This window comes from Netta rufina, assembly GCF_964035555.1.
Source record: "Netta rufina genome assembly, chromosome: 1".
NCBI classification, from domain to species: domain Eukaryota; kingdom Metazoa; phylum Chordata; class Aves; order Anseriformes; family Anatidae; genus Netta; species Netta rufina.
The window spans coordinates 203,464,296-203,486,807 of NC_140123.1; the positions used below are offsets into that span (position 1 = coordinate 203,464,296).

At 42.1% G+C, this 22,512-nt stretch overlaps 1 protein-coding gene across 2 annotated transcripts in view; it reads left to right on the plus strand.

Annotated features, from left to right (window-relative positions):
• MKLN1 (muskelin 1) overlaps positions 1-22,512 on the plus strand; it is a 94,719-nt gene that overhangs the window by 38,682 nt on the left and 33,525 nt on the right. For both annotated transcript variants that reach the window (XM_084282613.1, XM_084282614.1), the window contains 3 exons: positions 1,207-1,284; positions 2,502-2,567; positions 10,338-10,450. In XM_084282613.1, coding sequence (XP_084138739.1) covers positions 1,207-1,284; positions 2,502-2,567; positions 10,338-10,450 — 257 coding nt within the window. The remainder of the gene's footprint in view (positions 1-1,206; positions 1,285-2,501; positions 2,568-10,337; positions 10,451-22,512) is intronic.

The following is a 22,512-nucleotide window of genomic DNA, read 5'->3' on the forward strand; positions in this document are numbered from 1 at the left end:
CATCATTATGTGATTTAAATCATTAAATCATTACATGATTTAGGGCTTCTGAACTCATTCTATATCTGAGCGAGCAGCCGACGTGCAATGTACTCTTTTACTACAGAGCTGTGCAAATCTGACGTTGGAGTTCTGAATTGGTCTGTGTTAGTTACAGTAGCATACTGGTGTAAAACTGGCTGTCTGAACTCACTTTTTTATTTGATTACTGTATGACAAGTGTTTGTAGTGCATTTATAAAGAGCTCGTGTCTTGATATGGTGGAATATAGGCAAGTGAGGGCTCAAGGAAAGCTGTGATCGAGGGACTGGCCCTTAGGAGGCTAAGGGTTTGTTATGCATGCAGAAAGTTAGGAAGTTTGTCTTATTGGAGTCATCTGAAGGCTGATAGCAACAGGTTCCCCAAGCTCCTTCTCAGCTCTTTCCAAACTGAAGGGCAGTCCTGGAGAACGTGGGTGTTGTGAATCCCCTCTTCAAAAAAATTAAATGTTTGTATAGTAGACTGATGACATACACAGATCAGAATTAAGAACTGACCTCTGGATGCTGGGAAAAAAATGTGTGGTAGGTGTACAGAGGGAGAGGAAGGCACATGGGGAATGTGGATAGAGTGGTGCAATTAATGCTTCTTACAGAAATGCTGCAGTTGGCATATCTGGCCAGTGACCTAATGGTGCTTTGGTTTAATTGCTTAAATCTCTGAAAAGAATGTAAACTAATATTTTGTTTTTCATCTGCTGCTTGGTTGTCTCATGTTGTAGCATTTAAACAACCTGCTTTTCTTCCCTTTTCTTCTTGGATGAAGCTCCAGAGATAGTGCCTCACCTAGTTTCAACTTGACGCGTACTAGAAAGGTTGAATTTTACATGCACTGGCAACTTCTCTTTCCCTTAAGTGAGGGGGTGGGATTCTAATCTGAATTAAATACACCACACTGGAGATTTATGGATAATTGGCGTCACCTGACAGGCAAACAGGGTAATTCTTGATTGATCTAGTAATATGTATTCTTTTTATTATAGTGCTTACACATTTAGTTCATTATCGAGTTTAACAAACTAAATGATGTCTGTAGAGAATTTATTTAAAATGAAGACTTTGGAGAAGCATACTGGATTGAGTGTGGCTGAAATAACCTGCTTTAAAAGTGAATTTTTGCTATACTGGAAGCATGAATGTTTTGTACAGCGGCAATTTTGTTTTGCAGATGGTTTATTCAATCAGTACATCAGTCAACAGGAATACAAACCTCGCTGGGGGCAGATTATCCCCAAAAGCACCAAAGGTAAGGATATTTCTTAAGATATAATTCTCATCCTGCTAGTTCTATCGTGTTCCTTTTTGGATACAGAGCAAGAAAGCCTCCTGTCTGACAGCTGTTCAGGGGAAAGTTTTACCATTTGTGAAGTCGGTGAAAAGCAGCGTGGTCTCAGGCTGAGCAAGGAACGCAACAGGAACACTAGCTGTAACTTTAAGCATAGCTAATCAGTTCAAAAACGAAACTAAGAATGTAGGTTAAGCATAAGAACAGTTAGCTGTGAGACTGGATTTAATGCATGGAGTCATCTTAAAGGGCAACGTACAGCTAAGAGTGGTAAATAAATGCTTTATCTTAACATGGAGTACTTTAAATTTGAGACATCTTATGAAATCTTTGCCTATCATTCAGAAAATTCTGCAATTTAGGTTTATCTCCGGTGTTATCTGCCTTGAAAAAACGTCTCGTAACAGCAGCCTTGACTACAAAATACAAAAATCACTGTCATATATCAACCCTCGTATTCAAAGTGACAATCACCAAACGTGGAGGCCCGTACCCAAACCTCTTGGGAAGGGTTATCTATGACTACAAGTAGATTTCTCTTGCAGCAGAACGCGGGTTGTCTTTCTAATGTTGCTTCCCACGGGTGATGCCTGTCCTGAATGTTTAAGAAATCTGAAGTGCTTGGGAAGCTGCTTTAATTGGACAGTTGGAATTCCCTTATGTGAGAATAAATAATTGGTGCAAAGCTAACAACTCTTCTGTATCCATACCATTAGCTCTTTGCTTCCATCCCTTGGGTACGGAGCCGTGTCATTTGAGTATTTGTTCTCACTCATCTGCCTTCAGGCAGCTCTGGGTGAGAGAAGAAAGGGGAGCAAAAGGTTCCGTGTCCCTGGCACTGCAGAGCTTCAGAGAGAGCTCAGACCTCATTTGTGGGGACCTGCATGCTTCAGGAGCTCCCGAGCTCTGATGCAAGGCTCGCAGAATTGCAGTGTGGCACTGTATTCAATTTAGCTCTCTCTGATACAAGCCAAACCGAATATTTTTATATTGCACGGAAGAATGCTACCTGGAGAAAGCTTTGTTAGTGTTTAAATGGCACGTTGTTAAGTTGCTCTGCTTTTTTATAGTACTTAAGTTATTATATATTAAGCTGTATATTTTTCATGCAGAGTCTTATTATGGACCAACACTCTCTCCTTCCTCTTTTTTTTTTTTTTTTTTTTTGTTTTTCCAAGGTGATGGGGAAGACAGCCGGCCAGGGATGAGAGGAGGCCATCAGATGGTTATAGATGTTCAGACCGGTGAGTAGTTGCTGGGTTTCTTAACTACCTTAATTACTTAATGAGATATTCTTCATGTAAATGTGCAAAAGTGTTCTTCAGGGAATGTCTTAATTTAAATTTCTGAGGTAAAATTGCACTTTTTAGTAGTTATATTAAATACTGTGCTTTCATTTCTACTCCAGCTGCTTTTCCCACCCACTTCTTCCTGCTCGTTCTCCTTTAGGCCTGTTTCGCTAAGAAACCAAGAACAATTGGTTTTAATTCTTGTTGTTCTTCCTCTTCTTTTTGAGCAGATGCTTAGACAAGAGAAAAGAAATTAGGGATGATTGTTTCCCTTATCTATTACATATTGCGTGCTTTGGAATAGCACTCAAGCAATAGAACTGATGTGTTGAAACATTCATTCTGTTTTGGTTAGGGTGGCTTCTACCTTCCGCTATTTTTGTGCAAGAAACCATTTAAATATAAATTATTTGAGGCTTTTTATGGAAATGCTTTCTATAGCAGTTTAAAGAATGGTTCAGCTTCTGTTTCAAAGAGCCCACAAAGAGAAGAAAGGGGGGTATTGGTAACAATTCTGCTGGATATTGTATCCCATAATTTTCCATAGCTTTGTCTTGCTTTTATTTAATCAGATTTTTGGTACATTATACCGTACTAAAGTAATCTTTCAGTTATGCAGCCCTGCTTGCATCTTTTCTAAGCAAAGGATTTGTATGAGTAAAGCAACTTTCCTTAGGTAAGGAGAAACAAGATCAGGGTCGTCAGTAACAAAAAGGTGTCAGTGGGGGAGCTGGCACAAGCACTACTGTGGCCATATCTGTTGTGGTCATATGGAAAGGGATTGAAGCATGTGACAGAACAGCACCTTCAAGAGTAATTTGCTAAGTCATAGTGAACAAGCAAAAATGCAGCAGTAGCTGCAGTCTTTGGCTTTTACTCGGAATGTAGTTACCAGGCTAGAGAAAGCACCCGAGTTATTTTGTAGATGAAAGCAAACTTTTTCGGTGGAAGAGATTCATTAGAATAAAATGCTGCTGGAGGACTGCTGGTGTTTGCCTGCAAAAGAAGCTGTGAACGCTCCCTAGTGGTCCTGGTGAATAAGTAGCAGTGTTTGACGGGCGTGCTGAAGTAAGAGGAGGCATGTGAACTTGGCAAGGGGCAGTCCTTTAGACCTGCTGAAAGCAATACAGCTGTGATACTGTGTCTTCATTTCAAATTGGTTTGTTTAAGTCTTAGCAAGCATATCATCTCTGCCTTAGACTTAGGTTTTCACTCAGCTCTAATAAGGCAGTAAAAAAAATTGATAATTTTTTTTTTTTGACTTAAAACTGGCTGGAGAGCACGTGCAGAAGGAGTCCCAACGCTTCAGAACTGGATCTCCCTCTGACATCAATCCTCTCCTGCTGCAGCTCTCTCCAGTGGGGGCAGGATACCTTCCTTCAGGAAGTTTTGCAGTGGGATATTTGGGATGTTGCCCTTAGTTTTGCTTCCAGGCCCACTGAGGCTTGTAAAAGCTCATATGTTATTGAAATTAAAAGGTTTGCCCTGTAATTCAGCTTATGGACAGGCCAAGGGGAGTTCTTGGTGCTGTTTGAATTCTTAAACCCAGCTGCTGCTGACTGCTTGAGTTTTCCTTTTGAACATAGGTAGCATTAAACGAGACCATGGGATTTGGCCAGCTATGTCAGGATGTGTTTTGCAGACTGGAGCTGGTCTCCCTGGCCAGTCTCGAGTAAATCTAGTATTAATGGAAAAAGGAGCAGCAGCACGCTCAAAGAAATCATCCCTTCCTTACCCACACGCTTGTTGAGCTGTATTCTCAGAGGAGGTGAAGTAGTAGTTCACTTTGTATTCCTCATTAGATCAGGGAAGTCCTTTTCAGAAATTACTCTTTTCCTCAACTTTAATCCTCTGTAAGCAAACGCAACAAAATCAGACTCATAAGGAGGCTCTGATGTTTCATATCACACAGAACAGATTCTGGAAGCAAACTTTAATCTCCGATGTCAAGCCCTGCTGTAGCTCTGGATATAACTGCAGAAGGTTCTGCTTTTTGATTAACCTCAAAGAAATATGAGCCAGTTGTTACTGATTACAATGACAAACGTTTATTTTTACTAGGTTTTGTATAGAATTGAGCCTGCCAGATGCACGTGTTAGTGTCAGGATAGGGATATGGGTTGGTAAGTAGTTGAGTTACATCTCAGGTTACTGATAGCCAGTTGAGTCACCACATCTCTTGTTTATGCTCTAAGTTTCAGGCAGAATATAGTTTAATTTCGCCTTAACTGCTTTTTAGCATGTCTTATCTTCCCGTTAGGGGAGGCTGAAAGTAACTAAAAGAGCAGTTAAGGCATCTCTGCTGGCAATCAGTGACTTGTGGTGGTGTAGCTGGTTTCTGTCTGATGTTCACGCACTTAATACTTGCTGCAGCTGTCTTGGAATAAGCACAGTGCTCTTTGTGCTTTGAAAAACCTCCGTAGCATATGGAAACGAGGGCACAGGCATTTTCGGATGCGGAACTGAGAAGGCAGCTTGTTGTTGTCCCATGTCAAAAATGTGGTAATCATTAATTCTCACAATTTTTTCCAGGCTTTTGTTTGCATTAGCGCTCAGACTGGAATGACCCTGGGTGGCGGAATTAGGAAGCTGTTCTTGGTATGCCTATAGAGAAACGTTTACAAAGAGGCATTCCTACTTACAGTTGGAAACCGCTGGTGTGTACATTAAGGCTCTGGGCTGTAAATGAAAACAGAAGATTTAGAAGATTTATGCTTCTGCTTTGCCTGCAAGGCGCATGCCTCGTGTAGCTCTCTATAGGAGGCCGGGGAGTTTCCTGCACTCTTTTACGAGGAAGGAGACGTGTTAGGGTAGTCACAGCCTTAAACAAAAAAGCATCCCCAAAACACCCAAAGTGAAAACAACCCTAAAGCTGTACAAGTGCGTTCTGCGTTAAGTGAGCTGGATGTCTGTCATGAAAACCTCCAATTTATGTAGGTCCTGGTGAAATGCCCAAGCACTAAAGGGTAGGCTTGTACAGCACAGTGCTTTACGGATGCATCAAGTGCTGATAGAATGATTGCCCAAATGCAGTTTTGGAAAAAGGTCTAGGTGTCTGTCTAGCATTGAACCTTGATTATCACACCGCTGACTATTCCCCCTCAGGCCTTTCTGCAGTTCAGATATGACGTGTTACGAAATGCCAAGCCTTACCCTGGAAGAAGGTGGGAATGGGTAAGCAGACTGCCCCATTCAGGCTTTAAGGAATACCATCTGTATTTCAGAGGAATATCCAGACTGGATTTTGGATGTCTGGTATATAATTCCATAGGTAAAGTGGTTTTTTTCCTCCTCTCTTGTAGAGCAAGTATAATTTTATATGAATGATAGTGTAGTCCCTCAGGCCACATAATTTGTTTGGGTAACAGAACGATGTTTTTAGGATTTGAAAAGAAAACAAACTAGTATGAAAGTTATTCTATTTAAAAGAGACTCTTCCGTGATATATTCTAATTATTTTTCAAGGTTCATCTTTATTTCATTTAGATAAAGCCTCCGTATGTTTTCTGACTAGCCCGTTAGAAGTAATAGCTAAGCAACCAGTATGACTTTTGTCTGCATTTCTCCTAGCTATGGCAACTGAAACATTTTCTGAAGGAAAATATTAGCGAAGCGATCTTTATCAGTGTTTGTGCTACCTCTGTTCGGTCTCTGAAGTGAAACTAATTTGTGATTTCAGATGTACATTATTTCCCCTTTCCCTTTTGTGAGGAATTCTGCTCGCTTCATTATGTTAGATAAGTGAAAAGAAATCTGTAGGCTGGAAACAGTGGGAGATTGAAAACGGTGGGCACGGTATGCCCGTGGTCTACGTGGAGATGGTGAGACTGGCCCAAAAGAAGCATAGAGAGATAAAAAAGACGAAGTGAGAGCAGCAGACACGAGAAAAAGATGCTGTTTTGCCTGAGGAAAACACTGCTATCCATAAGATATTTTATTTAAAGACAGGGCTTGTGTACAAGATGAAGAGATCTCCGAAACAAAACACAGATGGCTTCTAAGCTCTGAAACACAAACAGCTGCTGCATCCTGGAGGTTACTCAACTTCATGGGGCTTTTGCATTTGGGAAGACTTTTTCTGCGTTGTGTGCCTACCCAGACCAGCCTGAGCCTGGAAAAAAAATGCATCCAGCCAGCATCTGCACTGAACAGTGATTCAGAAACCGAGTGACAAAGGTTGGAAAAGCCCTCCAAGATCTGGTCCAACCATCCCCCTACCACCAATGTCACCCACTAAACCATGTCTCCAAGCACCACGTCCAACCTTTCCTTGAACACCCCCAGGGATGGTGACTCCACCACCTCCCTGGGCAACCCGTCCCAGTGCCTGTCTGGCTGTGCACTTGTTCTGAGTGTTCCCTTACGTGTGCAGCTTGCAGATAACTAAAGCTGTGCTCACTACAGGAGGTGCCATCCTTTAGTGGAAGGCTTTTCAGGTGCCTTGCACCCAGCTTTCCCGGGACAAGTCCTCCAGATCTAGGAACGCTGATTCTCAAGTGCACCCTTGGCAAGTTTGGGGTGATAGCAAACCACGGAGGGAGCTGATAATAAACTGGAGGACGGGACTGTAATCAGGGGCTGGAGGAGAGAGCTTCTGTGGGAGGCTTAGCAGAAGCAGGGCCAGGAGGCTGGGACACATTGATGTCCCTCCACGTGGTACTTGTCTGGCTGCCTATGTAGTGCTGTGGTACAATAAAGGTGACCTCCTGAAACTCAGTCCAGTGAAAGGATGGCTGGGGCTGGAGCACCTGATGTATAAGGAGATGTTCAGGGAGCTGGCTTAGTTCTGCTTGTGGAAGACAAGACTTAGGGGAGAATTTATGTTTTGTCTTCAAACAGGTGCTGGAAGAGGGTGAAGAAGATGGACGTTCATTTTGGGGGTGTGCAGGGATTGGATGAGGGGCAATGGACACAAATCGCAGCAAGAGAAATTCCAGTTAGATAGTACCAAAAAAATACCATAATGAAGATGGTCAGTAATTGGAGCAGGGGTCCAGGTATTCTGAAATATCCATCCTTGGAGCATAGCTGAATGTGTCTGTGCATCCTGCTCTACTCCAAGGGGTTGGGGAGAGGACTCTTGGACTAGATGGCTTCCAGAGGTCTTCGCATATGAAGTAATTTTGAACCTGCAGAGGACTGTTTGGCATGCACATGGAAATACCATGTGGTCTGGGGGATTTAACAGGGATTGGAGGAAGGCTTCTTAATCTACTCTTCTGAAAAATGGAACTTGCAGGGAGGCCATCAGGAAATAGGTTAATTTTTTTCTCTGATACTTTGCGGGTTGCTCCAGTACCTTCCAGTCTTTTGGGGAGTAAGGAAAAAGAAGAATTCAGACACTCCAGAAACATTTCTGGCTGAACGAGCAGTTGAGAAATTTTCTTCCAACGTATTTAATTCAAAGTGTTGGATTTTTTGCTCAACAAGGAATGTGCAGGAGATAAGGCTACGATGCTGGAGGAGAACTGGTAACAGCTTTGGGTAGACATAACTGCTTTCATGTTTTTCTTGTTGCCTTGCAGGTAGATCTGAAGATTCTTCCAGTCTGTCCTTAAAGCAGAAGAGAGGCTTGCTTTAATAAAGCAATATCAATATTTCTGTGTTACATAGCACTTGGGTACAAGGAAGAATCTCTTCTCTGAAGAGAGGGATGCCGTGCTTGCATCTCGAGTTCCCTAGTGCTACCGAAGTAGAAATAATTACATCGATGGGAGACTGATGTTTCCCCTCAAGCTTCACACTCCAGCTGCCTCTGAGTTTGTGCTCTGTTCCCTCTTTCTGCCTGTCCTCCTCTTTGAGCATGTGCTGATAATGTTGTTGAGATGTTGTGGAAATGCATGGGAATACTGGACGTGTACTCTGGGTCCATCCTGCTGGGTGATTTGCTTGAAGAGCGAACAGATTACCCTTTCCACAAAATCTGTTGAAAAACAGTGGGAGGTATGATGCTGGTAGTGGAACAGAGCAAAGTTCAAATCTGGTTTTGGAGGGAAAAGAAGAAACCACGAATTTTTCCTTATACTTTGGGAGAAGAGTTATGAACTTCAGAAGAACTCTGGAGAAGCTATTTACCTGGCATTACCAGCAGCAGATGAATTAATATATTAAGAAATGTTCCTGTAAAAATACAGAAACTTGCCATAAAACTGTATGCAACTCTGTAATAAGATTCACAACGATAGTCATTCTGGATCTAGGTAGTGGCGGAGCCTTTCTTCATCTAGACAGTGTTTTTATATCAAGATGAAAAATAAACTTGGTAGGCAGTCAATGTACCCTCATGTGTTGCTCTTGGACTCTGGGGATGCTCATGGTTCACCCTATAAATATATGATTCTTCTCCTTTTTCGGTGCTTACATGCCACTTAGTTCAGCCAGCTTGGTTTAGGTAACTTAAAATCTGAGTTTTCATGAAATTCATTCAGGTTTGCTATTAAATTTCATCCGAGACGACAAAGCCTTTGCAGGCAGGCATGACGTTTTGGCAAGGCCCCAGTAGGATACTTAGCTGGTGCCAAATCTTTTATTTTCCTCGGCTATCAATGAAGCTGTTGTGGTAATGTGGGTTTTGTGAGCTGTGAGAATTTATGCGCACAAAGGGACCTGCTCTTTGCAGGGAACACTGGGAGCCCTGAGTCCAGGAGGAAGGGTAATTAAAGTTAATGAACCAGGGTAACCTTTCCATGGTGATGACCACTATCCTGATGGTAGGTGAGGGTCAGGGACCATTCCCGGTTTATAATCGCACTTGTAGCTCTGCTCTTTAATTGGGGTTGGATTAAAAATTGGCCGTTACCTTCGTAATAGAACTGGCTTGTGGATTTTTAAAGGAGTTTTTCAAAGCTCTGCAAGTCTCCAGTGGCTTGTTCTTCTTGGACTTGGTTGTATGTTGGGTTTTAATGCAGTCAGAAGACGCAGTATTTTTAGTATTCGAGACCAGATAGTGAAGTTTCAATAATGGAAGTGGCTTAGTCATCTCTCAATGTCAGAACAGAGACTTCTTCCTTAGATGCTTCCCATGTTCGGGGCTTCATCTAGTTTGATCAGCAAGTCAAGGAAGCCTTTGAACTTGGCGTGCTTGGAGTGGTTATGAGTTTAAGGTAACGTGCTCTAGGGATAGGCCTGTACTGCTGAATTACGTCTGTTACTGTTCTACTGGCAGGCTTTTGTGGCATCAGGTAAATTACATTATGCAAGCTATTCCCCTTGAAGAGGATTTTATAGTCGAAGTAAATTTTCCTTTATAAGGGATTGACTAAACAGGAAAGCTTTGTGGCTGCTCTCTCAGAAGTTGTCTTGGGCTGTAGGTTTTGCATCAATCAGGGACCAAACTGCGATTTCACTGACAAGGACTAATAACGCATGGCATCCAAAATGTTAAATGCTGTTAATTTGCCTGTCTTGATTTTTTAATCAGAAAGCTGTGGATTTGATTGCCTTGTAAGTAAAAGTAGAAATAGAAAATGATTCTTCAAGAGTTGGTAGTATATCAGTCCTGAAAACTTCAAATACTGAAAATCAACACTTCTTTCTGTCCTGGTGACTGGTTCCAGTCAAAGAGGAACAGTACTTTGTAAGAATTGGTTTCGCTTTCTTTTCCGATGGTCATTAAGACCTACAGTCTATTTGTCTAAATTGTTTTTTAAGTATTAACCTGTTTAGAGGCATTCTCTATTTAAAATAAAGAAAAAATTAACGTGTTCTTTTTTTTCTTTTAATTAGAAACTGTTTATTTGTTTGGTGGCTGGGATGGAACTCAAGACCTGGCTGACTTTTGGGCGTATAGCGTGAAGGAAAACCAGTGGACTTGTATATCCAGAGATACCGAGAAAGAGGCAAGTTCTACATCCATTCTGATGATAATATATGTGTTATTGTACGGAAAAATGTCATGCTTCTAAGTGCTCGTATTGATATATAGTGTGCTGAAAGAACCACAAAATTCAGACCATAAATTTTTGAAGACTTTTGAAATGCTCACCCTGGGAAAATGTGAAATGGATGTGAATTTGAAGTGTTAAGCCTTTCCCCTCCGGTAATCATTATTTCTCAAGAGCAGACTGATCAACCAAAATCAGCTCAGTGATTAAAACATGAGTTTAATAATTTGATAGGACTGAATAACCAGACTGCTGAATAAACATTTCAGACCTGATGCTGGTGCTGAGCTTCAGAAACAAATTATTTTTTAGCTTCTGTCAAAAATGTGAGTAGAAATAGACAGCTAGGAGTTAGAAATGAAGAGAACAGAGGGTAACTGCCAGAGGCCACACAATCCTAAGAGTTTTTGTGGCATTCAAGCAGTTTTCCTTGGCCTCTTTCGCTTTCTATTTGACGTATGAAACCTCTGAAATTAATGTAGCTTGGGTTATAGAAGGTAGCAAAAAAAGTGCAGAACCTTTGGCTCATGTAATTCACATTACTATATACTGTGAAATGTTAAAATTTCCTGTGGTTATTGTGTTCCAAGTTCGTTACTTGTTTGTCAGAGCATAACTTAAGGAAATTCCTGCAGACTCCTCCTGAAGGTCTGAAAAGTTTGAGATTCCACTGCTTTTTGACAGATAAATTCAGGAGTTGATTTCCCCAACTATTTGAAAAAGGCATAAACATGTCTTCCCATTTGAATTTTTCCACGTTCTCGTCACTAGCTTATTTTATGAGCTTCTGTGCTAGATTAAATAACGCTTGAATATTGCCATTTTTTTTCCTGGCAAAGGTGTTTAGAGGTTGTAATCAAGTAGGACAAATAGCATGAGCTGAAAATCTCGCAGTAAGGCACTTCGCTAGCCTTTAAACCTGTTTGTCATGCACATACTGTTTTCAACATCCTTTACAAAATGGGCTATAACAAAACTGAATGTGATATTCTAGTATCTATCTTCATATTGCTACGTAAAGGTAAAATTGTCCTTATGTTTCATATCCTTGTGCATAAATTTTTTTTTACTCTTTTCATCACTGCTCACAGCTTTGTCATTCTCGTGGCTCCTCGCTTGTTTAGTGATAAGATACTCAAGTTGGATTTGGTCTTTCAGGGTCCAGCTGTGTAGGCTGGGCTTGTGTTGCCTCTGTTTACATCTGGAGCTGTGGGTTTCACTTGACGAGAAGTTGTCACCTAATGGGTAACATCCCTAGGATAACAAAGGCTGTGTGCGACATAATTACGAGGAAATTGGGACTTTACCACATGTTGACAAAAGAGATTAAGATAAAGCTAGACCTTCCTTTGCTCCAGAAAGTAAAGAACCAGCAATATTAAAAATGAACAAAACCAATTTTAACTGTCTCTTCTTTTTCTTTCCTTCTTGCTTTGTGTACCTACCTAGCATGTACGTTTGTCTCAGGGTGCAACGTAATAGGGCCTTCCTGTGTAAAAGGCTGGCCGTGCTTTCTCCCTGCCTGCACCAGGGTGGGTAGTTCTGGCTTTTCTTTAAGGGATTCATTTTCTTTTTTTTGCTGGGATCCTTTCTTATCCGGTTGAGCTTCTGTAGAGCTTGGGAGGCCTGGCTGGGATGCAAGGCATCAAGCAGTGCCAGAAACAGCGTATGTTTTCTCCAAGTTCCTCATGCCTGACTCTAGCAGGGTAATGTTGGGATGGGAACGAAGGAATACAAAAAAAGGACGGCTATGGAGGAGACACAGATTTTGGAAGGAAAAAAATTAAAAAGTGCGATGGCAGGTCCAGAAACTCAAGTGGAAGATGGAAGGGTCTTGGACTGAGAGGAAGCAAGGTAGGAGAATTAAAAAAAAAAACGAAGATTGAATTAAATGCATGGGTAACTTTGAAAAATTGATGGACTTCCTAGAGGAAAGTGGGAAGAAAGCGTGTAGATTTAGAAATGGAGTTCCAGAAAGGTTTTAGGTGTGGATATAGTCTTTGGTAGATGTCAGAAGGCAGACTACTGAGGCATAGTCCAGGATTTTGGCGACTTACTGAGGTATTGTGAACTGGCTGCTGCTAGCACTTAGAGCAGTCCAGCAGTATTTTTTGTTTTAATTAGATCTGGATAAAACTTGATTTAGAAATGAAAAGGTCAATCTCAAATGGAGAAGTAAATTCAAAAACAAAGACTCCAGATGTTTCTCTAATAGGAACATCAACTGTTCACAAACAATTTGCTAAAAGGAAATGTCTGTTGACATGGAATTTCTGAAAATATTCAAAGTAGATTCCAGTAGAACTTCGTCTTGTTTTTGTGTTATATTGTGTTTGTTCTACTTCTTGCTTTTTTTTTTTGTTCTAATTAATCAGTGACACTGGTGAAATTAGCCACCGAATAATTAAGCTTGGACAAGAGCATAATACGGTAGAAATTGCATCTTATCCAGTGTCGTCTTAAGGGTAACATAGAGCAACATTTTGGGCTAAAGGGACTGATAGCTTCTGTTGCGATGCCAGATTATCATCGTCTTCCCCTTGGCATTGCGTTACAAAGCTTGTGGTGACCTTTTAGTAAACCGTGTTGCTGCTGTTTTTCGGAATTTGCTAGCGAGTTGGAGAAATGTTTCTTTGTCACCTTAAATTGCATTTGTGATTTTTAACAGTTCAACTACCAATGCTAATTTTCCATAGCCGTTCTATCGGAAAAATGCTCACAGCACTACTGGAAGAACTGATCACCCATGTTCTTTGTTATTTTTAAATAAGTGTTAAGGACTTGAGCGTGGTGTTGGGTTGAACCACCAGTATACACATCACAGCTGCCGATGGACAAACGGACCTGAATTTGACCTTCCCCACCATCCCTCCAGTGTATGGAGCCAGCAAGGCTTCTGCAGTCCTTGTCAAGTCCTCCTCTACAACTGCATCCTTCCAAGGGAGGTACACCGTGACCTTTTAACTGGCCCCACAACTTCTGTCTCCTCCTCGGAGTGCTTGGGCATGCAACAGCTCTACAAATCAGTTGGCACGAGGCATGGCCAAAATACATGAAGCCTAAGAGCCTCTAAGAGTTTGTACTCTGAACTGAGTGGAATGTTCTGACAAATGCTGTTGTCTCCAGGGTTTGTTAGTGGTTGTAGATTAGCAGACCTTTTCAGGATTTGGGAATAAATAGCTTTGAGAAAACAAACATTGTCATTCTTTGGGCATTTTGGTCCTAGGCCAGTGTCAATTAATAGAGAAACTTAACGTGCATATTTTGGTGTCTAATATTTCTAATTTCCAAGCAGTAGCTTGCTTTTGGAAAGGGTAATTCAGTGAAAGTCAGTACAGGAGCACAGTTGAAGTGGATAGGTGACTGTAGGAAAAACTTAATTTGGAGTAAATTACTAGTTACATGGACTTACAGGATCAAAATGCTGAGAGATGTTTATGGCTTTGGAGATTTGCTAAACAAGAATCTAGAAGCACAATAGTAGGCATTTTGTATGTCACTGTTATTCCTGTGCCTTGTTTCAGTACTTCCTAGATATCAGAAGAGATGAAGGATCTTCCTTCAAACATTTTTATTGTGCAGAGTAGTAGCTTGTTGTGCATGATATGTTGACTCATCCGCATTTTGGCTTTCTTAGGCTCGCACACAAGCTCTGTGAAGGACGTGGAAATTGCATAGATGGTTTAGGTGACACTGTATTTCCCAAACTTTTAAGTGTTTCTTGTCTAAGACTGTTAGGTAGCAGACAAGGTCTTTTCAGGGGTTAATTGGTTAAGAGAAGAAATCATTTCTCACAATGAAGGAAAGCGTAGGTCAACAAGTGCCTCCTGTTCAGGAGGTTCAAAGTGATCCAGAAAATCGGCATATGCTAAGGTGACAATTTGCTGCTGACATCAAATGCTTTTCCAGGATACTGACAATAAAAGCTGACAAAGGTAGAAAGATCTTAGGGTAGTGAGAGCCAGGGCGAATTTCATCTGCTATTGTATTTCCAGTTAAATTTTTTATGGTGTATGGATGCACTGCTTTACGTTTGTTGACATAGTTGCATTTACCCAAAGTTTCCGGTGTCATATTACCACACAAGCATTTGATGCATTTGGAAATGTTTCTGACACCTGATTTATTTTTTTTGTGGAGTGGCGTGATGCTCAAATACATCAGCTCATCCATGTAAAGCTTTACTCTCTGCTGTTTTGAAGTGTAGAACTTGAATTAGTCTCAAATATTGACTCCTTCTTGCAGATGGTGATGTAGTTTGGAAGATGCTTTGAGCAACTTGAGGATTTTCTGTTTTGAATACTCTAATGTTTACGGGCTTGGGATCTAATGCACTGAATCTGCCATATCCGAGTAGTTCCAGTTGTACAGATGCTCAGTTGTACGAGATGCCTGGTACTGCAGGAGCACATAGGGAGAAAGCAGCTGTCCCAAAAAGCCTGCAATAGAAACTTGGATCCTGCGGGTATACCTCTGAGCCAACTTCCTAAATAGTGTAAATGCCTACAAAATTAGGGACAAAGAAGGCAGATGCCGAAGTGAACCCAATGAAACGTGTTCTAGGCTGATCCTAAATATTCCTGTTTTATTTCTTCCCCCCTGCATAGAAGGATAATGATATAAAAATGTTCTAGCCTGTATTCATTCTCCTAAATGTCAGAGAAACTTTTAGATACATCTGACTGGCTTCTCCACTGCTTTCCACATAGGTAGCTTAAAATAAAAAGACCCTATTCAAGAGTTTCTTATTTTCAGATTTTTTAAATGTTTTCCACTTTTAAAGGTGACTTTTTGTTTATGCTAGCATGTGTGACTAAGAGCTCTGTCCTCTTAGCTCTTGTTTATTTGTCTTTTAACTGGCATTTTTATAAAAAGAAAAGATAATCCTTATTTTAAAACAGCTCAGAGCCTTAAGGTATTCAGTTCCATTGCTAAGTGCCTGTAGTTCTTGCTTCCAGCATGCAAAAAGTGCAGAAAACCGGCCAAACTTGAGTTATTCCTAACACCAGATGTTTCATGTGTGGAGGTCCCTTTCGGATTTTGAAGCCAGCCTTGTAGAGAAGGGAGTACTTAAATAAATGCATTATGCACGGGGTTCTGAAGGCTGCGAAATTTTGGCAGTCTTGGGGCTTGCCTGTGCCAGTCTTCGGATTATACGTGGACTTCCAAAGCATCGTGAAGCCTTCAGTTGCAAAGTTCGTGGCTTGCAAAGTGAAGAACTACTTCTAAACCTTGGAGTAACGTCTCCTGAATAGCTGATCTGTGGCATTTGTGCAGTGGTTCAAAACAAAACAAAGCCCACCACGGTGACTACCTTACAATGGGCTTACTGGGCTGATTCCCTTATCTGGAATTTCACTTTTATGGCTGTGTTAGGAAGGTGTTGCATCATCCAGTCCCTTGTGAATTACCGATGAGGCACGATGCAGAGATGTGCTAGGGAATGCATCTGGGGGAAGATTACACGTTTTCAAACTGCTTTAAGTATTACAGAACTTTCAGGTAAGGACTTAGTAAAGCGAAGGATATTGATCTTAAGAAATGTTGATTTACATCCTTTTGGGTTTTAATGACACTAAAATATGCAGCTGTAAGACAAAAGCCAGCTTGAACCCCGTGTTCCCCATTGACTGCATGGGGAAAAAAAGATTGAAACAATGATTTTAAATAGAGGAAGGTGGGAGGTAAGCGTGATCTCTTGCCAACAAGGTGAAAGTAACTTCATACACCAGTCAACTTTGCCTTGGGAGTACTCTTATTTCAGCTAGCAGCCTGGGAAAGGCTTCTGTTACATTAACACTCCTCAAGCTGTACAAACACGGGAATCTCTAAAGAAATATCAGTTTTTATCCCAGTGTGGTAACACGGGAAACGTTCTCAAGTAGCATCACAGATGCATCCTTAGCTAAATCATCTGGATAATAACATATTTGAAAATCTGGTTGGTTTTTATGGTTCTGCCACCAGGTTCCGAAGCTGATTAGGACTTAAACTTTCTGGACTGTCTGTACAGCAAATATTGGCTGAAAGGATGGATAGCACATGGATACGTTGAGCTTTTGGACTTGAAAGCGTTCAGTATGTTTAGTAGAAGAAATTGAAGACACCTTGTTCCTGAAGCCGTGACAGAGCAGAGACTAGCGGTGTGCTGCCCTCAGTGGTAACCGATGCATTCCTGCAGCTGGAAAACCAAATTGTGTTCTGAGAGGAGCTGAAAGGTGATACGAACAAAAATTTCCCAAGCTGCATCTTTCCTCAGCTGTCACTTACTTTGAAAGAAGGCACGGCCATCTCCACAGTGCTGTTTTTTAACATAAAGCAGACTATTTATATGTATTTTTCTTTACATGTTGTTGTACAGACTTCATCTGTTCGCTGTTAAACCCTACTTAGTACCTGTACCCTTGGATGGCAATCTCTCAGCCATGAGTTAGCTCGAGGGGAAAATGATACAGACACTTTAGTGACGTTTTAACACATCTAGGTACGAACTACTCTTTGGTCCTCTCTTTAAGACTATCTTCACTTTCTCAGAAAGGTCTGAGAGCCTGTGGCTGTCATAAACTGCTTAGGCTGACAAGTTCATATTGATCTATCGCCAGCTTTTCAAAGATAATTATAATAAAAGAACAAAACTCTTATTTCTAGCCCTGCTATGTCCCTGTGAACAGGGGGAAACTGTTAACATGTCTCACGTTTTTGGTTAAACAGTCGGTAAATGACTAGTTAAAGGATCTTCAGCCTCCCTGCCTGTGGGTCTGCAGCTCAGCTGAATAATTTGCATCCATAGAAGAATCCCTCCCTTGGCTGGACTTTCTTTTTTGCGAACCTTTGTTACGGGTAATGAGAGGACAGCGTGAACTTAGGATGCGTTTGAACATGACCTCATTCAACATCCTGCAATTGTTAATGGTTAGTGAAATTCAGCACACGAGGGATGTTGTCCTGAGGGCCCGGCTCTCGGAGCTGGTGAAAGCTCTGCTTCTCTGGTAGGTCGTCTGTTTTATTTCAGCAGTGTTACTGAAAGCAAAGCTGAGCTGATAATGTGTAACAAACCTACAGTTTGCTTGTTAAAATTTAATAAACTGCAGTTTTTACTACTCACATTTCACCACTGTGAGTAGCGCTTGGTTTGCAGGTAAATTGTGGCTTTTGTTAGGAGTAGCACAGTAATGTCCTTCCATTGCAAGGTTGTTTTGTAGAAAGGTATTGCTTCCTTCACCTGTTAGCACTTGGGAGCTGAATCATGTAGGCTGGATGACATTTTTGACTGTAAACTGGAGCTTAAGCAAGACTTTCATACGTGTTCTTGCAACCTGCTTCATAGAAATGAATGAATTATTATTGCTTGTTCTTCGCGTGCTTGAATTTGTTTCTTTTTTGCTTTTTAACTTTCCTAGAAATTCTCTTGGTCATAAGATGATGTGGTCTGCTGTAACGTGAAGTTATGCAGTGCTGGAAGTCCTTGATGATAGCTGGGCATGTGAGCGAGCCAGGTGAGAGCACGCTGCTCACACTGACCCAGGACCGTGGCTCCCTGCATGGGCAGTGTCGCAGCTACAGGTTGCCAAAGATGTTCTGCACAGTAGCTAAACCCACGCCATACAGCTGTCAAAACAGGATATCTGTGCTTCGGATAATCCATGAGCCAATTTATAGGGCATGTTTTATTTCTTCGGAGTTGGATTAATCGGGGTTCATCGGAAGCCGATAGGTCGCATGCCAGTTCGTTCGCTTTCTGCAAACACCTTGCCCTTGGTTATTTCTTCAAGCAGGCCTGCCAGGAGACTAATTTTTAACAGGTAATTTCATGGGAGGAGAACAGGAGGTTCTGCTCATTTTCATAGCCACGTTCATGTGCTGCACTGAGCCTCTGTGCTCATCCGTGCTGTAATGAACCTGCGCTGATCCCCGCGGGATGGAGCAGGCAGCCTGAGTCAATTCTTCCGCAGGGCAGGAGGGGTTGGCCTGCCCACGGGTCACCAAATCCCACTCACCCCTGTTTTAAGGGTCACGCCGTGCATCTCTGAGCTTAATCATTTGATTTATAAGCTCATTGAACTGCCTTTCAAAAATAGCACACGGGAGCGTTTAATTGCGCTTTAAGCGAAGAAAGTCTCTTTAGGGAACGTTTAGCTTGAGGCTGTGTAGTCTCAGCACTGACTATCCCAAATGTGTACATGCTTTGGGGAAAAAAAAAGCTTAATCCTGTTTAATTTTTTTTTCCCCCGTTTAAAGTGAGCGGAACAGATGAATCAAAACGGTGTGCTAAAAGCTGCCTCTGACTTTAATCTGCTCCATCATGTCTGAGTCAGATGCCCAGAAAGGACTTTGCAACTAAATCTATTTAGTTGCATTGCTATAGGAGGGTGCTCGTAAGCAGATTAGCCATAGCTCAAATACTATGTCAACTGTCTGACTGACGGAGAGCTTCCTTGTCTTAGCTGAGACTCCATTTATTAATAGCCAGCTATTTGCAAATACTTGTCAGAATCTTCCTGATATCCAAGCCTAATATTTGTCATAACAAACTTCACATTGTGTGAAGCGTGATGTAGATCCGTGTCTTCCCAACACTGGTCAGAGTTTTTAAGCGTTGTGCTTCTTAGCCAGGTTCTGATCCACTTAATAGATTTCCCAAAATATTTATTGGCAGAACATATGTAACTCGTGTACTCTCAAAGGATCTTCTTTATGGCTGGCACAGCAACTATAAAATCAAATTGGAATATCCCTTATCCCCTATAAATAGGGGCAAGAGTAGCTTAAGGTTAAAGTGAAGACGAGCGGCTGCCAACCTAGCGTAGCTGTTAGCTTCATTGCTCCTTAAAGCTTTTGCTTAAGGCAAACTCGCAGAGTAATTGAATGAATGGAGTGCACATTGAACGTCCAGGATTATTTTTTGGAGCTTTCTTGTGCTCCTAAACATTTGAGATCCCAGTTGAATCCTTTTCTTCGTTTGAAGCAAAGTTAGAAGGTTGGATTTTGAGTCTAGTGGTGGAGCTCTCAAGCCATGGACATGAAATGAGACCCAGCACTGATTTCTGCCACCGTATGGGGTGGGGAAGGGTGGCTGGGGTGTGCTGTTCGTGGGAGGCTCTCGCACCCTATAGGAGCCATCGCAGACAGCACCCACCCGTGGGGTGCTCACGTGCCGGGCTCTGCTGCGTGCCTTGGCACTGGTGGCATGTGCTCGGTCATGGTACGGGCGTTCAGAGCAATGCGTCAGCCTCCACTCACTTTTATCTCGTGTTTTGGGCTGATGGGCAACGCAGATGCCCTGTGTTTCCATAAAAAGCACTGGATTTATTCTTTTGATAGGTTTCTGGCATCTGAAGTTATGAGGGACTTAAAATGCCTTCTGTGAGCGACTAAAGGGTGAGGGTTTCTTTTTGTTTTGCATTTCTTTTGTATGGCTGTAGCTGTTTCTCTCGCTGAATTCAGCGCTCATCTGAAGTAAAGCAAATCCTTTTGAGCTACTGCTTCGATTAAACATTTGGGGAGTACGTGTCACCTGAACGCTGGCATCGTTAAAGCACTAAGAAGCATCTGAAGAAGCGTATAGACTTGATTGAATGCCAGGGCTAACATGCAATTCCTTTTATTTTCACCATCGTGGAGAACTTGCTCCTTTTTTCGGGGTGGTGCAGGGGGAGGAGGAAATGGCTTATCCTCTGCATCTGCCGAGATGCACGCTGAAGCTGGAAAATGAGCCCAATTAATCTCTGCAGTTGTGTGTAGGCAGGAGGGACTATTTGTTGCATGACAACCTGCTCTCAGAACGGGAAACAAAGTAGGTTGTTTGTGTCTTTATATGTCCTCGTCCCAGTTTGCTTTAGGACAAGAGCATTTACCTCATGACGCTTATTTTTGAACTTTATACTGGAGGCAATGTTCACATTCCATTCAGTCTTTTAAAGCACCAAGAAGGGAGAATTAGTCAGCTGTTCTTTGTTTTTATTTCCCTGACTCTTGAACGGGCTCCAGGCTCGCTCCTGAGGTTTTTCATCTGGATCGGTCTGAATAAAACAGATTTCCTTGCAACCGAAAACCCTTTATTTGCAAAAGGTTATGATAACCGAGAGAAGCCAAACTCCCCGAGTTTTTTTTGTTCGGGGGGGTGGGCAGTGGAGGTGGCTTCCCGCAGTCCTCTTCACGTTCAGGCGGGTTTGTAGGACATTTATTTAAAACACGAAACAGACAAATAAAAGCTATCATGGTTGTGCCTTAGCAGAGCATGCCAGGATGCTGTTGCTAAGATGATGCATGGTGGTTCTGGCATAAATAGTTATTTGAGCAGGCCCTACCCTGAGGAGTCCCAAGCCTTTCTCTCCTGCATAGGAACAAATCAATTATTCTAAGGAGGCAGTGTTGTTTCTCCGTGCCGTTGTGTTGCTTTTTGAAAACGTTTTGTAAGTTAGTCCTTAAGTGGGATAATTGCTTTCAGCATTTGCAAGTTAAATGAAGAAAGCTCTAATTAGATTTTATAAAGTGGCTTAGCATGTTGAGAAGGCTTTTCATAAAGTATACTGTGTATGCGCTTGGCGTTGCACAATTGAATTTCGCGGAGGGCTGACGAAACCCAAAAATCCTATTTGGCCTCGGTTGTAACCTGGGCACTTAAAGGATTGCCAGGCTGTCTTAGGGCCTCCTAGCTAGACATACTGTTCCCTTCCCTACCCAAATCCTCCTCCAGGTGGTTTATCTCTTATTTTAGAGACTGGAGGAGTTGCAGTCGAGCCCAGCCTGCTAGAGGAGGAGCATTAGGGTAGGGAACAGGAGCTTGGCACCCCTTCAGAATGGTGCCTAGCGTTTAATCTGTCCTCGCTGTCATTATGCTGCGCTAATTGTGCTGGTGCTGGGTGGCAGCGAGCCACTTTGTTCAGGTTAGTCCTAGCTCCGAGCGGGCGCTTATTGAGCCGCACAGAGACCAAAGTGCCCGAGCTTGGTGTTGCTCGGTGTCCCGTAGGTTGGAAATGTGATATGCTAATGCTTTATTATTGCCCCCACAGCCTTGGCAGAAATGGAGGGACCGGCCGAAGCGGCGTAACTCATTGTTTGCCCTCTGAATAAGGACTTAGCCTAGTCACAAGCTTCTTTCACGTGTGGTTTCTGCAGTGTGCATGCCAGGAGCTTCATGATGAGAACTGGGAAGAGTTCCTAAAGGCAGTATTTGTTCAGATTGCGTTTCGGCGCTGTTCCTGGATGTGACTTACTAGAGCCTGTTGTAACTAGATGTGCTCTGCTGGGAAAGTAAGACCTCTGCTAAATCAGCCCATCAGTTCCTGAAGCTTTGTTTGCAAAAGATGTAGATCCTGTGTGCTAGCAACTTCTGAATAGAGTTCAGTGAAACTACGTTTAAAGACAAATTACTTAATAAAAAGTCTTGCGTTGACCTGTTGTTGCTTGGGATAACCAGGTAAACACAAACTAGTCGAAATTATTTCCCTTCTGCTCTGCTCAAGATGACTTGAGCTTGTTTAATTTTCTCTTGTGTTTATCAGCTTGCAGGTGAAATTGTGTTTAGTACCCCAGATGTTTGGGAATGGTAGCTAGTATGTCTTGTGGAGTAACAGGTACCACAATAAACACTTCATATGGTGTCAGTTTATTTTTGGTAATAAGGCCCCAGATTTTAGCAAGGATGTAGAAGTGCCTAGCACAACGCACTCACCTTGGGGGGATATTAACTGGTGGATCACGGACCAGTTTGCATCCTGGTAGGAGTGGAAAAAGGTTGTTCTGCTCTCTAACCGTACTTGATCTCTTCAACTATAAATAAAGAGAGTCGTGGCTATTACAGTCCATTTTTCTCACTTCTTACTTTATAAGGGGTCAAATTCCTTGAACACTTCTGGCATCAACAAACTCGTTCCCATTTGAATTTGGTGGGTCACTTTCTCCATGACAAGTTGTAGCAGTGTGTTCTTTGTTCGAGCAACAGGCTCCCTATTGTAGCTGCGTCAAGTACGCTTTGGATGAACATTTGCAACCGCCCACGGGCTCTTGATTCATTT